The sequence below is a fragment of the Pleuronectes platessa genome, chromosome 6 (assembly GCF_947347685.1).
Source record: "Pleuronectes platessa chromosome 6, fPlePla1.1, whole genome shotgun sequence".
NCBI lineage: Eukaryota > Metazoa > Chordata > Actinopteri > Pleuronectiformes > Pleuronectidae > Pleuronectes > Pleuronectes platessa.
In genome coordinates this window covers 5138741-5156600 of record NC_070631.1, presented here as the reverse complement: position 1 = coordinate 5156600, position 17860 = coordinate 5138741, and the positions used below count along the sequence as shown (strand labels likewise).

Below are 17860 nucleotides of genomic sequence, written 5' to 3'. Positions count from 1 at the left end.
TGATGTAAAAATAAATCAGACATGGTTGGAGCTTTCAAATTCATAATTTGGTGCAGATCTAAATGAAAAGCTCAATCGAGTGAATTTAAGATGTGGTTTTAAAAGCGGACCCCGGTGGAGGCATGAGCTCATCCTGCATCATCTTTTATTTTCCGAGGGCGTTACCGATAAAGCAACAATGGGGGGGGGGCTTCTTTAAATTATTGTCCCTGAAGTCAATTAATCCTGAAAGTCGTTCTTCTTCAGAAGAGTATGATCCGATCATGGGTAACAGCCATTCAGGCACGTGTTGCTCATTGATCTCTGCTGCAGTGAAAGATCTTCTTCACATATAATGGATCCTCGGTGCGGTGCTGTCTGTCCACTGTGTCCCAGGCAGCTGGGTGATGGATGGTCCTCTGTGACCGAGGGGGACTTTGTCTTCCTGCCAGGTGATCAATAGACGACTCTCCACGCCACAGACAAACTCAGCCTGACACCTCTCAACTTCAAATCCCCCGGCGGGTGGGGAAATGCCAAAAAGCTAAAGGGCAGGTTTTAATCTCTTTGCTTTGATCTGGCGGTGGAAGTGGTGCATTTGATGGCTTTTATTTCCACTAACCACCACAGCGGCAGTGACAAATTCAATTTGAGCTGTTTGTGAATTCAAGCAACGTTCGCACTGGAAAGGTCAATAAGAGAGCTCCTGGTTGAGGAGGCGGACATTTTCATGTTGTGTGTATAAGAGTGAAGTCTATGAGGGTGCACTTGTCACTGCCATGTGGGGACCCAGGAGGATGCAGGGGGGACAGCGCCCTCCCCTGGACACTGCGATGCCTACGGTGCAAACTTTACAGAACAAATCTTCCTTCCTGACGACTCACACACGAGCTGATCAACATTTACTTTGACAAGAGAAGGAAAGAAGGAAGGAAGTTATTCTTCTAAACCTTTTATTTTTCATTGAAACGATTAAAGGGGAGTTTCTTTTGGACTTTTTTTATATAAGATATTTTATTCACTTTATTGTTAAGACAGTAAGATAGAAATGGAGAGAGAGAGCTGCACCGTAACCGTATGTTAAGAATAACACAACTCACAATGAGCTGCCAGGTGAACAACTCCTGTTATTATTCTTCACATTAAAACTCCACACTGAAAGATGTCAGCCACACTGGGTTTCCAAAGGGAGGCCCTCTGGCTGGGTTTTTCTTTTTTGTGTACTCGACTGAGGGAAATCTTCAAAAAGACACTTAATTCCACTAAAACGTCTTGTTCACTCGAGCCTTAAATTGACTCAATTAAACCAAAAATCAATGATTGTAAGTGTGGCGCCTGCTTCTGTTGTCAGCTCGATATAGACCTGATGGAGAGCGGGGGGGTCAGAGCCTGTGCAGGGGAGACAGCAGGTGTTTCCACGAATAGAGACCAAGTTCTGCGTGTGTCACCCAGACCCGAGGCGTCATGGAGGGCAGGGGAGGGCAGGGGGGGGGGGGGGGGGTCAGGAAATGTGAGCTAAGTCCCCCCACAGTGAACGATCTGTGAGTCACGCCAAGCTAATCCATATCTGCAGGTTATCAAAAGTTACCTCCACGGTCACTATTAAAGGATTCTAATCTAATCTAATCTAATTTCTCCCCCCCCACACACACACACACACCTGTCTCTATTCTCCATATGTGTCACACAGCTCAGTGGTGCAGAGATGAAATGATATGAAGTCTTCACAGAGAGAAGCAGCACATGTTGTTCTTCCCTTTACGTCGACTTCACGCTCACACGAGAATAACCTTCTCATGTTGATTCATGAATATTCAAAGGCCGTTGGTTATGCATGATGAGCACATGCTAAATAGCAGTAAGATGTAGAATTCTATAGCTTAGCACGCTTTATGTGCTACATGTGATTATGGAAATTCACTCTTACAACCCATGAATAATGCTTCTGCATATTTCCAAGAGAGTTTCTGGCATTTAGCAGTTGCACGATTATAACAACGCAATTTTTACAGCAGTGTTATTTGTCACAGAATCCAATGTGCATGTTAATTTATTTGGTTTATGATTGGTTAAGTCCTGTTTCCCTATTTCTAAATCTCCACTTTGTATTTTCGACAGAAGGATTTTATATTCCCTTCTGTTTGTCAGGATTGTTTTCTGTGTTTTATGGGGGGGGAATAAACACACATCACATCATCTTTGCAACTTTCCATCAAATGAATATCAATACTTGATCATTTACATTATGATTCAGGTTTCTATGTGTAAGGCTTTTAAAGGTAAATTGTTTATCTTTTTTTGAAACAAGGGAGCAGAGACAGAGACTCCACAGAGACGGGATGGAGAAAGAATCCATAGTTAGATATTGTTTCATTCCCCGGGTCACACAACCCTGAGCTGCAGCTGCAACACAGAACTCCTGACTGCAGTGCTCTATACTGACACAACTGCATTTTAAAACCTGGCTATTGAATATTACAGTCGACCGATTTCATCCAAAGGCTTCCACTGCTTCACGTCATAAACTAGAGTCCCAATAATCTTACACTGCATCAAATTGAGGCTTTTAAATCAAAACTTACTGTGTTTCATTGGACTGGGTTTATACCAGCCTCTCAGTAATGGTTATTGTTCAGCTCAGTCAGGAAAGAAGACGGTGATGAGGTGATTTACTTTTCTCTTTATACCCCAGAGAGGTGAAAACACGTCAGACCAGCAGAGGCTCGATACAGATATGACGAGACGCTTCGGTGAATGTTAATGATGAGGCCTTCAAAGAGTGAGTGTGGATGTAAACCAAACACAGCTGATGGTGGAGCCTCTGCACCGCGGCAGGTATTGAAACTAGCAGAACGATACAAAGGCAACTTGTGATGAGAATCAAGAAATAAATATAGAAGCCTCACAGATACAGGGGCAGCGAGTGGGTGACTCATTCAAAGCTCATCAAAGAGAGGGAGAGAGAGAGAGAGGGAGAGAGAGAGAGAGAGAGAGAGAGAGAGAGAGAGAGAGAGAGAGAGAGAGAGAGACCACACTTTGTCTGTTTGCAGTGGTCCGGCTGCAGAGAACGAGCGTTAACACAGTTCTGCAGATGAATAATTGAACAGGCACGAGAATGATGCATCCAATAAGAAGCTCTTTAAGTATCAACAAGAAGCTTTAATTGTTGTTTGTTTTATTTGTGTAACGGGACAAAAAAGCTCCGAGGACAGTTGTGTAATTAAAGTGTCACGTGAGAGAGAACAACACTTTTTTTTTTTTAAACGAACTCACGATGAAAACAAAATAACAAGTACAATCTAGTTGCTGTAATGTCCCTGCTGTCAAATCAAATGAATTGCACACTTCCCCATGTTCCCATCAGCCACACAGCCCCCCCCCCCCAGCTTCCCATCCTTTGCCCACTGACTACATGTTAATTGCAGCACAGGCTTGTGTTTCAGATATCACAGGACAGGACTGTAATTTTGCAACAGGGTGCAATAACATATCAGACGTCAAACTGTAGCATGAGAGGGCAAGAGAGCGAAGGGGGGGAGGGGGGGGGGGGGTAGATTGACAGCATGTTCGACACCGGGCCAAAGAGGGATCCTACGTGTATAATGATGAGAGAAGAAGCGAAGCAGCCACTGGCCTCACACAGACCAGCAGCGTATAAATAATCCATGTGAAATCTGGCAGTGAAATAAGGACACTGAGGGAAAAAGATGTGTGTGAATCAGAACTATAAGTGTTCCGGACACAGGGAGGATCAGAATGAGCCTGCTCATGAATTATATATAGGATCATATGGATCACTACACTGAGAAGCCCTGGAAACAATCCATTCATCTTTAAGGTCCCTTCCAAAACAAAGAGGTCAATTAGCAGAGTCAAACTTCAGAGTGAGTTATTCCTGGATGCAGAGCAGAGAGTCACGAACCTTCACAATAAAAGCAGGTAAACAGCAGCAGTCAGTATACAAAGGGATGTGTATAGATCCAGTTTAGACACATGTAATTTACTCTGGCCTAAGGATTTCACTGTTGCTTGAATTTAACTGTACATTTATTCATATCAAAATGTCAAAAATCATTACTTGGAATAATTGTAATATGATCTCGAAAACACTTTATACCAATATAGTACCATTAAATCATCTGATATGACTTTTATTGTACTATTCACACCATTTAGTGTATTTTACATTTTAGTTGAATTCCCTGCTACATGTACAATAGATAAACAGTTTGACAGAAGCTGTCTGTGCTTCTCACGAAGATCATAGCTGTGCATCTGGTTTGTAGAGATGTATAATCACGGCTGTCCAGATGAATCCGTTCTCATTCTGACATATTATTAATTTGATATGACCCCAAAGAAGAAACAGCCACAATAACAATTTGGGCTTCAGACTAATTGCTCTCATCATGTGAGATCAGATGATCTAATGAATTTGCCCCAGTCCAGGACAGTGGCTCGGCCAATTAGTCTCTGTCTCAAGGCCTCTCTCCACTGCTCCCACTCTGGGACTGTGGTCGAAACATGGATTTCCAGTAAGCATCTGCTAATAGAGACTTGAATAAAAGAATACGTTGAGGCTTTTTCACAATAACCATAATGATAATACAGTCAAATAAACAATGTAGTGTTTTCTCTGTGGGGTTTCTTGTTTTATTTTTCAGCCGGATGAAGGAACCCTGTGTCGGCTGCAGCAGAGACATCGTCTGGCACCGAGCAGAGACCCTAACACTGCACAGCTGTAAGAGTAGAGGTCCCATTACACTTAATAATAGAAGAGGCTGCAGTGTGTGTCTGCCACATGCAACACACCAACCTCTGAGTGCACCTATCAAGCGGGGTCACTCAACTGGAAGCTAAGAAATGAAGGCAGGGTTGGTGCACGGACATGGAGTGGAGAGAGATTCAGGGGTGAGAAAATGAAGGAGTGAGGTACGGTGGGGGGGGGGGGGGGGGGTATGGGGGGGCAGGAAGATAAAGGGAAGAGAGGAAGAAAGGAAACTGCAAATGGAAGGAGTGACGTAGCTGGAGAGATGAAGGATGGAGGCAGTGGAGGATGGAAGTGTAGAGAGATAAGCTCAAAGGAGAAGATGAGACTGGATTTAGAAACTAAAAGAAAATTTTATGGAGTGCCTCTTTAAATTAAAGAAATACTACAATCTGTGATAATCAAAGGATTTACCAAATGTATTAGTAAATGGAGCATTAGAGGTCAGCAGATGTGTAAAAGCTTTGTTCTGGCTGCGTTTGATGCTCAGGTGCAGGTTTATACCCTGAAACCACAGAGCCATGAAATAAACTGAAAACACCAGCCAGTGCTGCAGAAACATGGAAGCATCACTAAAGAGCCAAACACAAAACACATAAGTAAACAAACACATGTTCAGACAGGCGAGACACGTCTCCCAGCACATGTTTCATAATGGGTTTGATTTTTAAAATCACGTGAAGAAGAAATCAATACGCCCTCATTCAGGCAATGGGAGTCACGGTTTAAAACCGATCTCTGGTATTCAGGGAAATACATCCAGCACCAAAATAGAACTCCGAGAAATATCCTGCAACAGCTGATACACCTTCTCATTGTGACCTCAGAGGGAGATAGAGCAGTCATGGAACCAGAATGAGCCAGATCAGTTTGTTAGGATCCTCTAACACAGCGAGGGAGAAAGTTATATATAAAAACACAGCAAAGATTGAGTTTCATCACAAACCAGGAGAGAATTGAACACTGAAGGAAGGGATAGTGTGTAACTCATGATGGAGGATTGAAACACACACACACTCCTGCAAGTCCCTGAAAGAACAGTTGACTATTAACCGTAAATGAAATTTTGACAGAAAATGTCATTCTGTCCCCAGAGGTCACGTGATTCTCTAAACACTGATGAACTGTGTAGTTAGTCACTGAACATCCAACTGTGTTAATGTGGTGAAGAAAAACTAAACACACCCTGAACTGAAGACAAAGCTGCAATAATAGCATTAATTATGCATAATACATTCAATACAAATAATATGAATACTATAATTAACAGTAATATCTGTATATCTATTTATTTTATACTTTAAAGTGTCCTCTTGTCCTCCTCATTCTGGATATCCCCGGCATAGATGATCAATTAAGTTTATCTTATTTTGATAAAAACAGGAGAGTGAGGTTTCACTCTGCTCTAGATTGAGGTGACCCTGTGGTGCAGTTCAACATGTAGTTTTTAGAAGTGGAAAATGACCACGTGACACATCTGAAGAAAAAATCTGGAAAACTTGGAAAACCGAGTGTTGTGATTTCCGGTCACACCAGCAATAATAATATCAGACACCTGATATTCCAAAATGCTAAACAACACAAACTATCAAATATGTAATTTGCTAGTCACGTGTTCTCTCACGGATCCAGCAGTTGAGTACATGAGGAAATAAAGATGCCACGAACAAAGACGGCTGCCTCACAACAACAAGGACACATCATTTCAGTGACTTCCTGCAGTGAGGAGGCTGAATTTATCAATTAATAATCACCCGCATCAAGAATACACAACTGTGTAACGATGTGTTAAACAGTCGCTACACAAACGATCCCTGCACGGGACAACACATCCTAACTCAACCGAGCTGCTTTATTCTCACTGCTCCGGTTATTTTAAATCGAGCCGAAGCTGTTTTACAACACTGCCACACATTCACATCCATCTACAACAACATCTGACTGAGCAGAGCCGGGTTAGACCCTGGGTTAGACCCTGGGTTAGACCCTGGGTTAGAGCCGGGTCAGAGCATGCACACAGTACTGTACCTCCGCTGATGTCTTCAGGCGGGCGGCTGCAAAGTGAATGAGTTTGTGATGCTGAGGGAAGAGGGGATGAATGGATGCTGCGCTGCCTAGCAACCAAACGACCAATTAAAAAAAGTGGAGGAAACGAGCACAACTCCCAACATGAGCTGAATTAATCAAAGGTTGGTCTCAGCGGTGGGATGAACCAGCTCATGTCATAATTCATCAATTATTGAAATCAACTCGCTTCACTGTCGCTGAAACATTTACATAAAAATAACATGATGTGTACATTATAAGAAGAAAACAACACAAAGTAGTTTCAGATTTTACTTTTTATTTGTTGTAGTTGTGCGACGGTAGCGTAATTATTGCTCAGCAGATCCATAATACTTAGAAAACCAGAGACTGTCAGTCTTGTGCCTCAACATGTAACAGGAACTGCATTCTCTCTGGAGATCAGTGAATCTACAGCACCCCCTAGTGCATTCCCTTTGTAAGTGGGTCACTGTTCCCCCCCCTTCTCCACCAAGCATTACATATTTAAAAACAGAGCTACGTGGGGCGGCTGTGACCCCTGACTTTCCTTTCCACTGTATGAATGTGTGTGTGAATGGGTGGAGGGTAAGACTGTAGATTTTAGTTTTTTAATAAAACTAACAGGAGATGCTTGATGTACCATACTTGATGTTGGTGTCTACAGTGATGTAATGACGTGGCTCTATGGCGGCTCCAGCCCATGGAAAATGAAAATGCTTCTTAAAAGGTGCTTTTAAAAGGGTTTCAGTGGGAGGGGAATGTGGAGGAAGTTGTGCGTCACCTTCTTGGCATAAAAACGGAAAACCCTGCTTTACGAAAATTCATCTCAAGAGTTCACCAGCCCTCCAATGAGAAATCAGTCAGTATCTGAGGAGGGAGGGAGAGCTTCTCATCGAATCTGAGACATCTCCTCCAGGAACGGGGTCTTCAAGCAGCCGGTGCAGAGCTGGTCCATCCACAGAGGAGCCTCGTGCTGCAGGGGCGTGCGGCGCGGGTAGAAGGTGTAGGAGAGGTCGTAGTTCAGGAGGCAGCTCAGGGACGCCATGTAGACGTCGGAGAAACGACACAGGCGCCTGGAGAAGTAGGTGGGGTTGTGACACGTCCTGAAGATGCTGCCGAACTGAGGGTTGAACACGTTCTTCGTCATGATCCTGGAGACGGAGAAGATTCGGGTCAACATGAGTTCACGTGACTTTGATGAAGACGTTCAACAAAGTTCAAATACGAGTTCAGGCAGTGAAAAGTAAACACGACTGCTCCATTATTTATTCTTAAATTATTATCAGGTACATTTCAATGCTGTAGTGTGTAGCCGAGGACTTATTTATAATATTTTACATATTGTTGGGTAGTTTAATGAAATGTAAAACATCTATATCCACATCTATACACTCCCTCTCAGCTTTAAGGGGTAAAATCCCAGCCTACAGAGTAACAAGTAATTATAGCTGTCCAACAAATACAGTAGAGTGTGTAGTATCAAAGTACTCAGTAAGAAATACCAAGTGCTCAAGTGAAGTACAAGAGCTGAAGACCTGGACCGAACCCGAGTGCATCAAGGTTCATACTGTACGTGACAAATAGGTTCAGGGTCACTGGGTTCACTGGGAGGTGAACCACTCACCTGAGTTCCTCTCGTTCTTTCTGCCATTCCTGAAAAACCTGTTTCGACTCCGGGTCCCGATGAGTCTGTGATGATATAGAAAACAACACGATGAACATAAAGATGGAAAAACTACAATTTAACCACCAGCCAACTAATTTGTAGATTAAAAACATGTTTTTGTGCTTCGTTGATAATCAGTTTGACACTTTTACACAGCAGCAGATGTTTGTTAACAGATGTTACTCTGAACACATTTGGATTGGACTTGGTCTTTGTATTATAAGATAAAAATAGTCGTTGTTTAGTCCCACAACAAGGAAATTTGATGTGTTACAACAGCAAAGTGGAATATAAACATAAGGAAATATTGAAATATAAATATATACAGGACAAATATGAAAATAGCCATAATAAGTACAACGTAAACAGGACTGCACATGGAAAAGTACTGAAATTGAACAAATACAGTATATGAGTCATGCTGCATCCAGTCGTGGTGTGAGATGCTCACCTGCAGACGCTCCATCAGGCCGGTCAGGGCCTGGAGCCACGTGAGGCTCAGGGCGTAGCGGTCTGTGCTCACCACTTTGGTTTCCTGCTCCAGCTCCGGCACGATGGCGGCCGTACGCCAGCCGTGCCGCAGCATCAGGTCCTGCAGCAAAGTGTGAAATTGCTTTGGTGCAACCCCAGCCTGTACAATCAGCGTGTTTACATGTGCTTATAGGAAACTGGTTAGAGTCAGCTCTCTGCAGTGAGCTGATTTCTAGAGAGGAAACCGGATTTCCCCCAGGCACAGAAGTAACCTGGGTTTTAATCAAGATGTGCTTGAGAAGATATTGCAAACAGGAAATGTGGCACTGAGTCTTCTGTCAACACTGACGAGTGTATTCGGTTCACAGGAGAGATGTTCACTGCAAGTTCCCTTTTGATAAGAGGGAACTTATCTTGTTAAAAACTACACATCTACTCATCTTTATTGTGTCTGTGTTTGCAGTTAGGTATAAAATAAAAGGTGTGTTGCCTGCAGGTTAATGAATCACTTAACAATCTGGAGCCAAAAGTCTGCTAGAAGAATTCAAACCCAGTAGATGTTTAGAAAGCAGTCGTCTCACACTGACCCTGAGTCAGAACTTTAAATCTTTAAATCGGATTTAAAAACACTGCTGCTCTCTCTAGTCCATGTTCTCTGCAACACTTTTAATATATTTCTATAGAATTTGAGGCAGTAATTCTTATCTTTGCAAACTGAACATAATTCTGGTCTATTGTCATTTTATTTACTAATTGCATACGAAGATTTATACGATTCAAATCAGATTAAAGTGCATTTTAACAGCTTTTTATTGTGTTACATGTTTCACTGACGGTTTTCTTCTTCTTGTGTAACGCAACTTGTCTCTGTGCTATGACAATAAAGTTCCCTTGCTCATTAGACACACAACGGAGAACTTAAAGAATATATTGCATTATAAAATATTCCATTCTACATGTTTGAAACAATATCAGTGTGTGCTTCCATCTGGTGTTTGAAGTGTTCACTCTGAAGTGTCAATGTGCATCTGGCATCGTGTGTGTCTGTGTTTCAAAAATGTATGATGGCAAATTATGATTTTATTAACTAATATTTATAATTATAGTAGCAGTAATGTCATGTTAGCGTGCGTGATGCTTTGACACTTACAGCCAGGTCACTGTAAAGATGGTCTCCAAAGTAAAGCACCTTTGATCCTCTCCACCCCGTCAGCCGGAGAAAGTCAAACAAGTTTCCCTGCAGCGAAAAAAACCACAAACCACCAGATGTTCTCTTCAGCTCCATCACACAACAAGTACAGACGTGTGTCCCAGTCACAACAGGAGAGAACAAAGCTTCAATCATAGAGCGAGGAACAGGGAGGGAGCGGGAACATGAGGTATTAACACACACCTGTTTGTAGATCTGCCCTTTTTCCAAACTTGTGATCTTGTCCCATCGCTGGTCTCCTTTATCATCCAGGCGTCGGAAAGGTCTGGAGGAGAAACAAGTGAGAAGGATGTTAGAAAAGATCAACCTCCAAAACTAAACTAGTGGCAGAACATTTTTTACTATGGGCAGAAAATCAGACTGGATGGTCTCTGGTTCGACTCCACGGAGTGACAACCCCAAAAAAAAAAAACATACCTGGATGGACAACACCTGGATATGTCCAAAAAAGTCAGCGAGGACTCTCCCTACATACTGTCTAAGTGCTCCTGAGCAAGGCACCTTACTCCCCCAACATCTGCTCCCCGGGCGCCGTGCATGGCTGCCCACTGCTCTGTGTGTCCTGCTGTGTTCACCAGATGGGTCAAAAGCAGAGGACAAATTTCCCCACCATTTGCATGAGTGTGTCTGTGCATGTGTGTGGGACCAATAAATGAATCTTATCATAATTGCAAAACGCAAATAATACGCAATTGAATAAAATTTGGCATTCCTCTGGGTTTGAACATTGTTGGAAAGATTCTGGATAATATAAGTATACAAGTATACAATACATATAACATGTATCTAGCATTTTAATGATATAATATGTCTTTCATGGAACAGTTTGATATTCATGGAAGGTTTGCTGAGAGTAAGATGAGGAGATCAATATAATTCTCACATCTGTAGACTCAAGCAGCCTGTTAGCTTAGCATGAAGTCTGTAAACAGGAAACACAGCTTGGACCAAAACGGCCCAAACACAACCTGTCATCAATGCTTTTATTTTTTAGACATTTTAATGAAGAATTGTTGTATATTGTATATTAAGGTTTGATTTAATCTGAGCTCCTCTAAGTTTTAAATGAGATTTCTGCCCCAGACGACCGGTGTTCCTTCACTCACTTGATGCAGTCGGTGAAGAAGTGCGGTTTGTCTGCCTGCACGATGACCACGTCGAAGAAGTCTCTCCAGTTCCCCCCCACCATGTAAGTCATTCCTTTATCCCTGCTCAACCGGGAGAAACAAACACAGGTGGAACAGAACTGTTTACTCTCGTTAAAGTCAGGGTTGACTCGGGAACACGCCACTAGGCAGCTGAGTCCCACTCACACGAAGCTGAAGGGACTGTTGGTGATGAGGAACAGTTTCTTTCCCTCTCTGACCAGTGTGTGCAGAACGGCGTCCGTCTCCTCTCCGCGCAGGATGAACTTATCTGGGGGGGGGGGGGGGTTAAGGTAATCTTAGAGGCACCAAGCAGAACAGGGAGGTCTTTGTGAGTCTGGTGAAGTCTGACTCGACCCACTGATAAGAAAACTCACCCAGATCTTGCATGACCCACTTGTACATGTAGCCTTTGAGGTGAACCATGCCGATGGCTTCCTGTGGGTTGAAGAAGAAGCGTTAAGCCGGGAACAGATCTGTGTTATTCAACTTTTTCATGGTTCACTGCCAAATCTAGCTGGAGAGTGTTTACTGCAGAGAGCTAACGCTGCCAAGGAATAAATGATTCCTCATGTTAACGTGCTTGGAAGTCTAAGATCCTTCTTGTTTTTTAAAACTGAGATCTTGTATATTTATTTTGCTGCAGTGCGATGCCTTGTAACTGGAAACCTCAGCCACAGGAGGAAAGGAGAAGGCAGCGTATTGTTCTTAGCTCCACCCTTGAGGGTTCACTTCAAACTATTGGCTGAGCTCAGCAGATTCCTGAGCCTCCAGCTGAAGAAGAATCCCAGTGCGTGAAACCCTTTGATATAAACCAGCGCTGTGTGTTTCTCAGTGCGAGTCAGACATTAAATACAGTGAGAGCCACGGGGGCGAACTCACGGAGACGTCCTTGAAGAGGTGAACTGGATCATATTCGATGTCGTTGGTGATGAAGAAATCGTTTGCCACGGCCAGGAGAGTCATCTCGGGGATGGAGAAGATGTCCATGAACTGCTTCACCTTCGGTCCCTGGGAAAGGAAACGTACTTTAATGTATGATGATTGCTCTATGGTGTTCGAAATGACTTCTTAATCACATTCAAACCCATTTTCTTTTCAACCTCTGCCCGCTGAGAGGCTGAGAACAAAACCAAGTCTTCAAATGAGATTACATTCTGGATGTGACAGCTTCGAGGGGGGGTTAGAGGAAGGAGAAGTCAACTTCCTGCTGTAGGTAAACACTCAAAAAAACCTGATGAACCAAAAATGAATTATCCCAAACATCTGATTCTGAACTGAAAACCAAACGAGGGAATAATAAGATTAACCGTCAGATTTCAAACAGATTTCTGCTTCTCTTGGCTGAAATCATTCAAAATTATAAATCTGCACTAAAAAGGTTTTTTGGACCCAACGTTCCTGTGGTCATGTTTTCAGGGGAAGTGACGCCACCTTCCAGCTGATTCATGTTTACCAGGGAACAAATGAGATTACCAAATGTACCATCAGGTACTTACGTCATAGTAAATCCACATGAACCAGGACATTTTAAAATCTCTGTGGAAGGTTACAGATGTAATCCTGGACTAACACCCTGGTTTGAGAGCGACACAGTGAGATTCATACAGATGTTCTGAGTCCACAGCGATAAGACGGGTTTCCTCATCTGTGCCAAACCAAGAAGGTTTCACTGAGAAGACACGTTCAGAAAGGAGAGTGCAAACCCAACAGTCTTCTTAAAATCAATTCTTATGAATGTCAACAAATTTGTGATCTAGCTATGTTAAACAAAGTAGATCCTGGGATCACCCCAAAATGTTTTGTGTTTTGTTCCTTACACAAAGTTTGGAGTAAAACCGTTCAGACACAAAACCAGTAAACAACCCATAGAAACACAACCTGCCTGGTGGAGGTAATTATCTGCAAACAGATAAAACTACAATCCCCAACATGAAACCACATTTCAATATTCTTATTGATTTCTGCACCAAATTTCACACATTAAAATATCAGTCCCCTAAAAATGCAGGTTTTTTTCATCTAGATCCGTGAATTATTCTCGGAGGAATCGAGGGAGATGTTTTTAAAAAAGCTCCATTTTCTTTTATTATAAGAAAAGAGAGAAAGCAAACTAGATTAAGTAGAAAGTGTTCTTCAATAACCCAAACCACATCCTTCTACCAAGTTTTGTTAGAATCGGTCCTGTAGTTTTTGCATAATCCTGACAGACAAACAAACTGATAAACATCATCTGCTCTCTCCACAGCTGTATTAATATTACTCTACACTATATATATATTAATAACTGTGTAAACAAATCCACGTCCTCCTCACCTTCCCGTAGAAGCCACTGTCCTGCTGCAGAGGGACGTGGTAGGTTCCTCCATAGAGCTGTAGCACCTCCTCGTCTGGCACGGGGCTCAGGCCACTGGGAACATTAAACATGGATGTAAACAGTGAAGCAGCCGGGATGTAAATAAAGAGGCTGAATAAATATGAATGTGGCTGAAAACAATTAAGTCAGTAAAGCACGTAGCTCCGCCAAGGCCCAATAGTCTCCTTTAATTCAATCAAGCTGCACACACACTCAGATTTCGAGAATCAATGGAAATGTAATAAAAGAAACTTCCCAATATTCAATGTGTTCCTCTCCCTGACTAACACCACGACCTCATACCCGGGTTCATGATAATCCCTCCAGTAGTTTTTGTGTAATCCTGCTTTCAAACACACCCTGCTGGTAATAATGGACGTGACTTTTGCATGAAAGGCTGTTTGGCAGTTGTTTCCTGAGCCCTGACTCAGCCTCTTACCGATACACTGTGCCAGGCTGAATGTAGTGGAAGGCGTCGATCTTCATCAGAAGACCCTGTGCAGGATAAATGAATAAAGAAGGAAGGTTTCACTCTTGACTGTTTAAGCACTCTCTTTTCCTGCAGTTGGGATATTTGTGATGTAGAAGACTTCACCTTCTGGATGTCGTAGTGAAGACCCCGAGCAGCGAAGTTGGGAATGTAGTCGTACTTGCGGAGGCCCTCAGGGTACTGTCAAACACACGAGAGGATCTGAATGTGAAATCGAAATCTGGATCTGATGCAAACTGCTGCAACAACCACCACACCTTGAAGTGTTCGATGAGGATGCTCCGGGCCGTGTTGTAGATCATGGTGTTGAGAGCGTTGGAGTACAGGGCCAGGGTGTAGTCGTAGTCGAAGCCGTAGATGTCCACCTCGGCCAGGCTGACCTCATTGTTGGCGTAGATGGTGGAGGAGTTGAGGAGGTTGCACGCACCGGGGGGGATCAGGTCTGTTCCAGGGAGAAGAGGGGAACACAACATTTAATTTAAGGGGAAGCAGGATTAGGCCGTCCACATTGTGTGAGTCCTAAATCAGTAAGGTTCTCTGTTGTTATGAAATCTGCTGACACTGTTTTCAATCCGGTGGAGCTGGCCTGCTCACTGCCGGTTGCGTAATGTGCTGCTGCTGAGATCTCATCTGACACTTTCCCGAGCTGTGTTGATCCAAACCGAACACATTGTACGTACAGTATCAAATCAACAGCCCTGCAGAGTGGGAGCCGACCACCTCCAGTATACAAGGTCCTTCTCATGATCCAGTTTGTCAGTTGTCCAAGCCGCTGGTGTGATAAGCACAAAGTCATGCGGGGAACACATGGGCACAGATTAAACAAACAAACCTTTTTTTCTGGGGCTGAAACAGAGTCACATTCTGTGGCTGGATCGTGATCAGAGGGAATCTCACTGTCAACAGGAGAACAGGGAACACGGCCTCGCTGTCCCGGGACATGTTCAAGTTCAGCGAGGGCTGCGGCTGCTGCATGATTTCCCTGCAGCCACTCTGCTGCTGGGAGCACTACTGGTTTTCCACACTGAGTCACTTAGATCTATGACGTGGGTGGAACATGCAGGACCGGCTTTAAAACTAAACTATCGAGGTGGAGGATTCATGCTCTGCACTGAGAGAGAAACAGCTTTTATAGGAATATTAAAGAAAACAAGCACTTATTGAGTAGTTTTATATTCCAGTGTTCTCCTTGGCATGCATTACACAGATATCCTTAACTTACTAGAAGCTTCACAGATTGAGTGTTTTTCAAATCACAGTTTATAAATTATGATGCATCTCATCAAGTTAAACAATCTGTTGAGACAGACGTAACATGAGCTCTATCTGAAACATTAAAACATGTTGTTTGCATGATATGGCATCAGATATACAAAGTATTTTTCTTTTGCATTTTTTGCTTGTGCACTTCAGAGATATTTCTTCACAATGGGTGTTATCATTTTATTATATTTTGTAAATAAACATCCTAATCCATTCTGTGAATTTCTTATCATTATTGTTATGGTTGTTGTTGTTGTTGTTGTTGGGTCTTTATTTTGCATCCCTGCACAAACTGTTCACATGTCTATCCTTGTATAATCTGTGTGACAGTTAACTTAGTAGGAACTTAGTATTTGAATTGTTAGATTTTATTCAGTCTATTTGTTTTCATCGTGTTTCAAAACTTTTCCAAGTCTGTAACTTTGTAAACTTGTTTTGAAAAGTACTACACAAATAAAAGGTATTATAATTATTATATATTTGTTTGTATTTTTCAGGCTTCTTTTAGCTGCATTTCATTTCTATGTATTGATCAGGTTAATAAGAGCAGAATTAGCCGTTTTGTCAAAATACTTAACTCTTAAGTTACTGTGTTGTGGTTATCTGGGGTCAGGGAGGTTTTCAGATGAGGCAGAGAAACTTCAGGGGAACAGATGAAGCCACAGACCTCACCTCTGTTACTGACTTTTATCATAACAAATACAAACCATAATTTCAACTTAGATCATAAGTGTGTTTGGAGAATATAAAGCAACTGCAGCTCTGAGACATCTGTCTGATCTGGACGTTTGGAAAGAACAACAACATTGATGGTATTGAACCAAAATTGGTCAATACAAACACACACACACACAGACAGGCAGACACACTAACACACACAGACAGACAGAGAGACAGACAGGCAGGCAGGCAGGCAGCCAACACACACACACAGACAGACAATCACAGCCTGCAGGAACAAAATGTCCACACTTGATCACAAAGGACAGAACATGGTGTATGTGGGGGACATGGAGCCCTGCTGACGTGGTCACATTCCCCGCAGCTGTGAGGGGGAGACCCGGGGACCGACCTGGAGGAGACCCGGGGGCTCTTACCGTGAACCAGCCGCCTCAGGTCGTGGTACCGGGCCCACAGATAAGACCTCTTGTCCATCGGAGCCGCGGTGGAGGTGAACGACCGCCTCCTCACGGCCCCGACACCAGGGGCGCCCACGGGCCCCTTCGGTCGCTTCTTGGCCCCGGGAGGCTCCGTGGAGGAGGGCACGTCTGCACCGGGCCTGTCCGGGTCGGAGCTGCAGCTTCCTCCTGCTCCTCCTGCTCCTGCTCCTCCTCCTTCTCCTGCTCCTGCTCCCGCTGCTCCTGACAGCCTGCAGACTGAGGAGCAGCTCCCTCCGCTCCACAGCGAGCGGCTCAACGCGCTGCTCACGCGGGTCAGAGACATTATCACGGATCCATGTGAACACGTGGAAAACAAGGAGCTGAGCTGAGCAGTGAGCTTTTATGTGAGCGGATCATAACACGTCCGGAGCCACGCCCCCGCCATGCCAACTCAAACCAGGGGGAGGGGCTCCAGTAGCCCGCAGCCAATCACAACCCCGGAGCTGACTGTCACAGCCACATGTGACATTTTCTAAAAATAAGAATAATCTGTTGTTTATCATATTCGGCTGTGTTTTCTTTACTTGAGTGTTGTCTTTATATTTTTTATATGTAGAGGAGTTTATTTTAACATCGGTTGTAGTTTTGTTTAAAACTTAATCTATATGTCATGTAAAGTTTTCTTTTGTTTTATTCATTTATATTCTCATTTCAATTCTATTATAAGTCCTACTGCTCACCTGAAGGCTGAAATCTATGATGCAGAATTCTGTATCATTAGTATTTCAATCATTCAATTTGACAGACTATAATAAGAACATTAAGCTGATTTAGATCTTCACTGAAATCACTTACTAATCCTCTTTGCTTATACTTATTTACCACTTCCCTTCCAAATATCTCAGGTATATTATATTTTTTTCTTCAATGTAGTCTGTATAATATTTATATTGCAACATGTGGAAGGGGTGTTTTATTTATTTTATGCAAGTTTCAAAATAAATTCAGGACCGTGTCTTCAAAGCTCATCGACAGTTATTTTAACAGATTGTCTTTATTTCTAAACAAACTGCATTTCTTTTAGCTTTATCTAAAGTGTAAAGTCATTTAAATTGTGTTATTACTCAAACTGCTCACTGATATTTATTCCTCCAGACTTTATTGAAGTGGCAACTGGAATATTTCCTCAAATTCTCCTCCCAATTCTGAAAAGAATCCACTGGCACCGCAGAATGAGCACTTTCCATCACATGCCACAGAAAAAACTTTACCACAAAACAGTAGTAGTTTGTTGGATGATGTCATGTGGTGAAGTGAAAGCACATCAGGATTCTGTTGCACTATTTCAACACAAAACATCACAGTC

At 42.9% G+C, this 17860-nt stretch overlaps 1 protein-coding gene across 1 annotated transcript; it reads right to left on the bottom strand.

Annotated features, from left to right (window-relative positions):
* Positions 1-7074: 7074 nt before the first annotated feature.
* Positions 7075-16870, bottom strand: nt5dc2 (5'-nucleotidase domain containing 2). Its single transcript, XM_053425680.1, has 14 exons — positions 16492-16870; positions 14389-14573; positions 14237-14311; positions 14081-14136; positions 13602-13695; positions 12168-12296; positions 11663-11723; positions 11454-11556; positions 11247-11348; positions 10324-10405; positions 10081-10167; positions 8911-9051; positions 8418-8482; positions 7075-7944 (listed from the first exon to the last, which is right to left on the bottom strand). Exons 1-14 carry the CDS (start codon positions 16835-16837, stop codon positions 7683-7685), a joined length of 1788 nt encoding a protein of 595 aa, XP_053281655.1. The 5' UTR covers positions 16838-16870; the 3' UTR covers positions 7075-7682.
* Positions 16871-17860: the final 990 nt, after the last annotated feature.

Coding starts and splice junctions, on each gene's coding strand:
- nt5dc2 (XM_053425680.1), bottom strand. CDS start 16,837: ATGTCTCTGACCCGCGTGAGCAGCGCGTTGAGCCGCTCGCTGTGGAGC. Junction 11,349..11,453: donor AACAGTCCCTTCAGCTTCGT/GTGAGTGGGACT, acceptor CCGGTTGAGCAG/GGATAAAGGAATGACTTACA. Junction 7,945..8,417: donor AAAGAACGAGAGGAACTCAG/GTGAGTGGTTCA, acceptor CTCCGTCTCCAG/GATCATGACGAAGAACGTGT.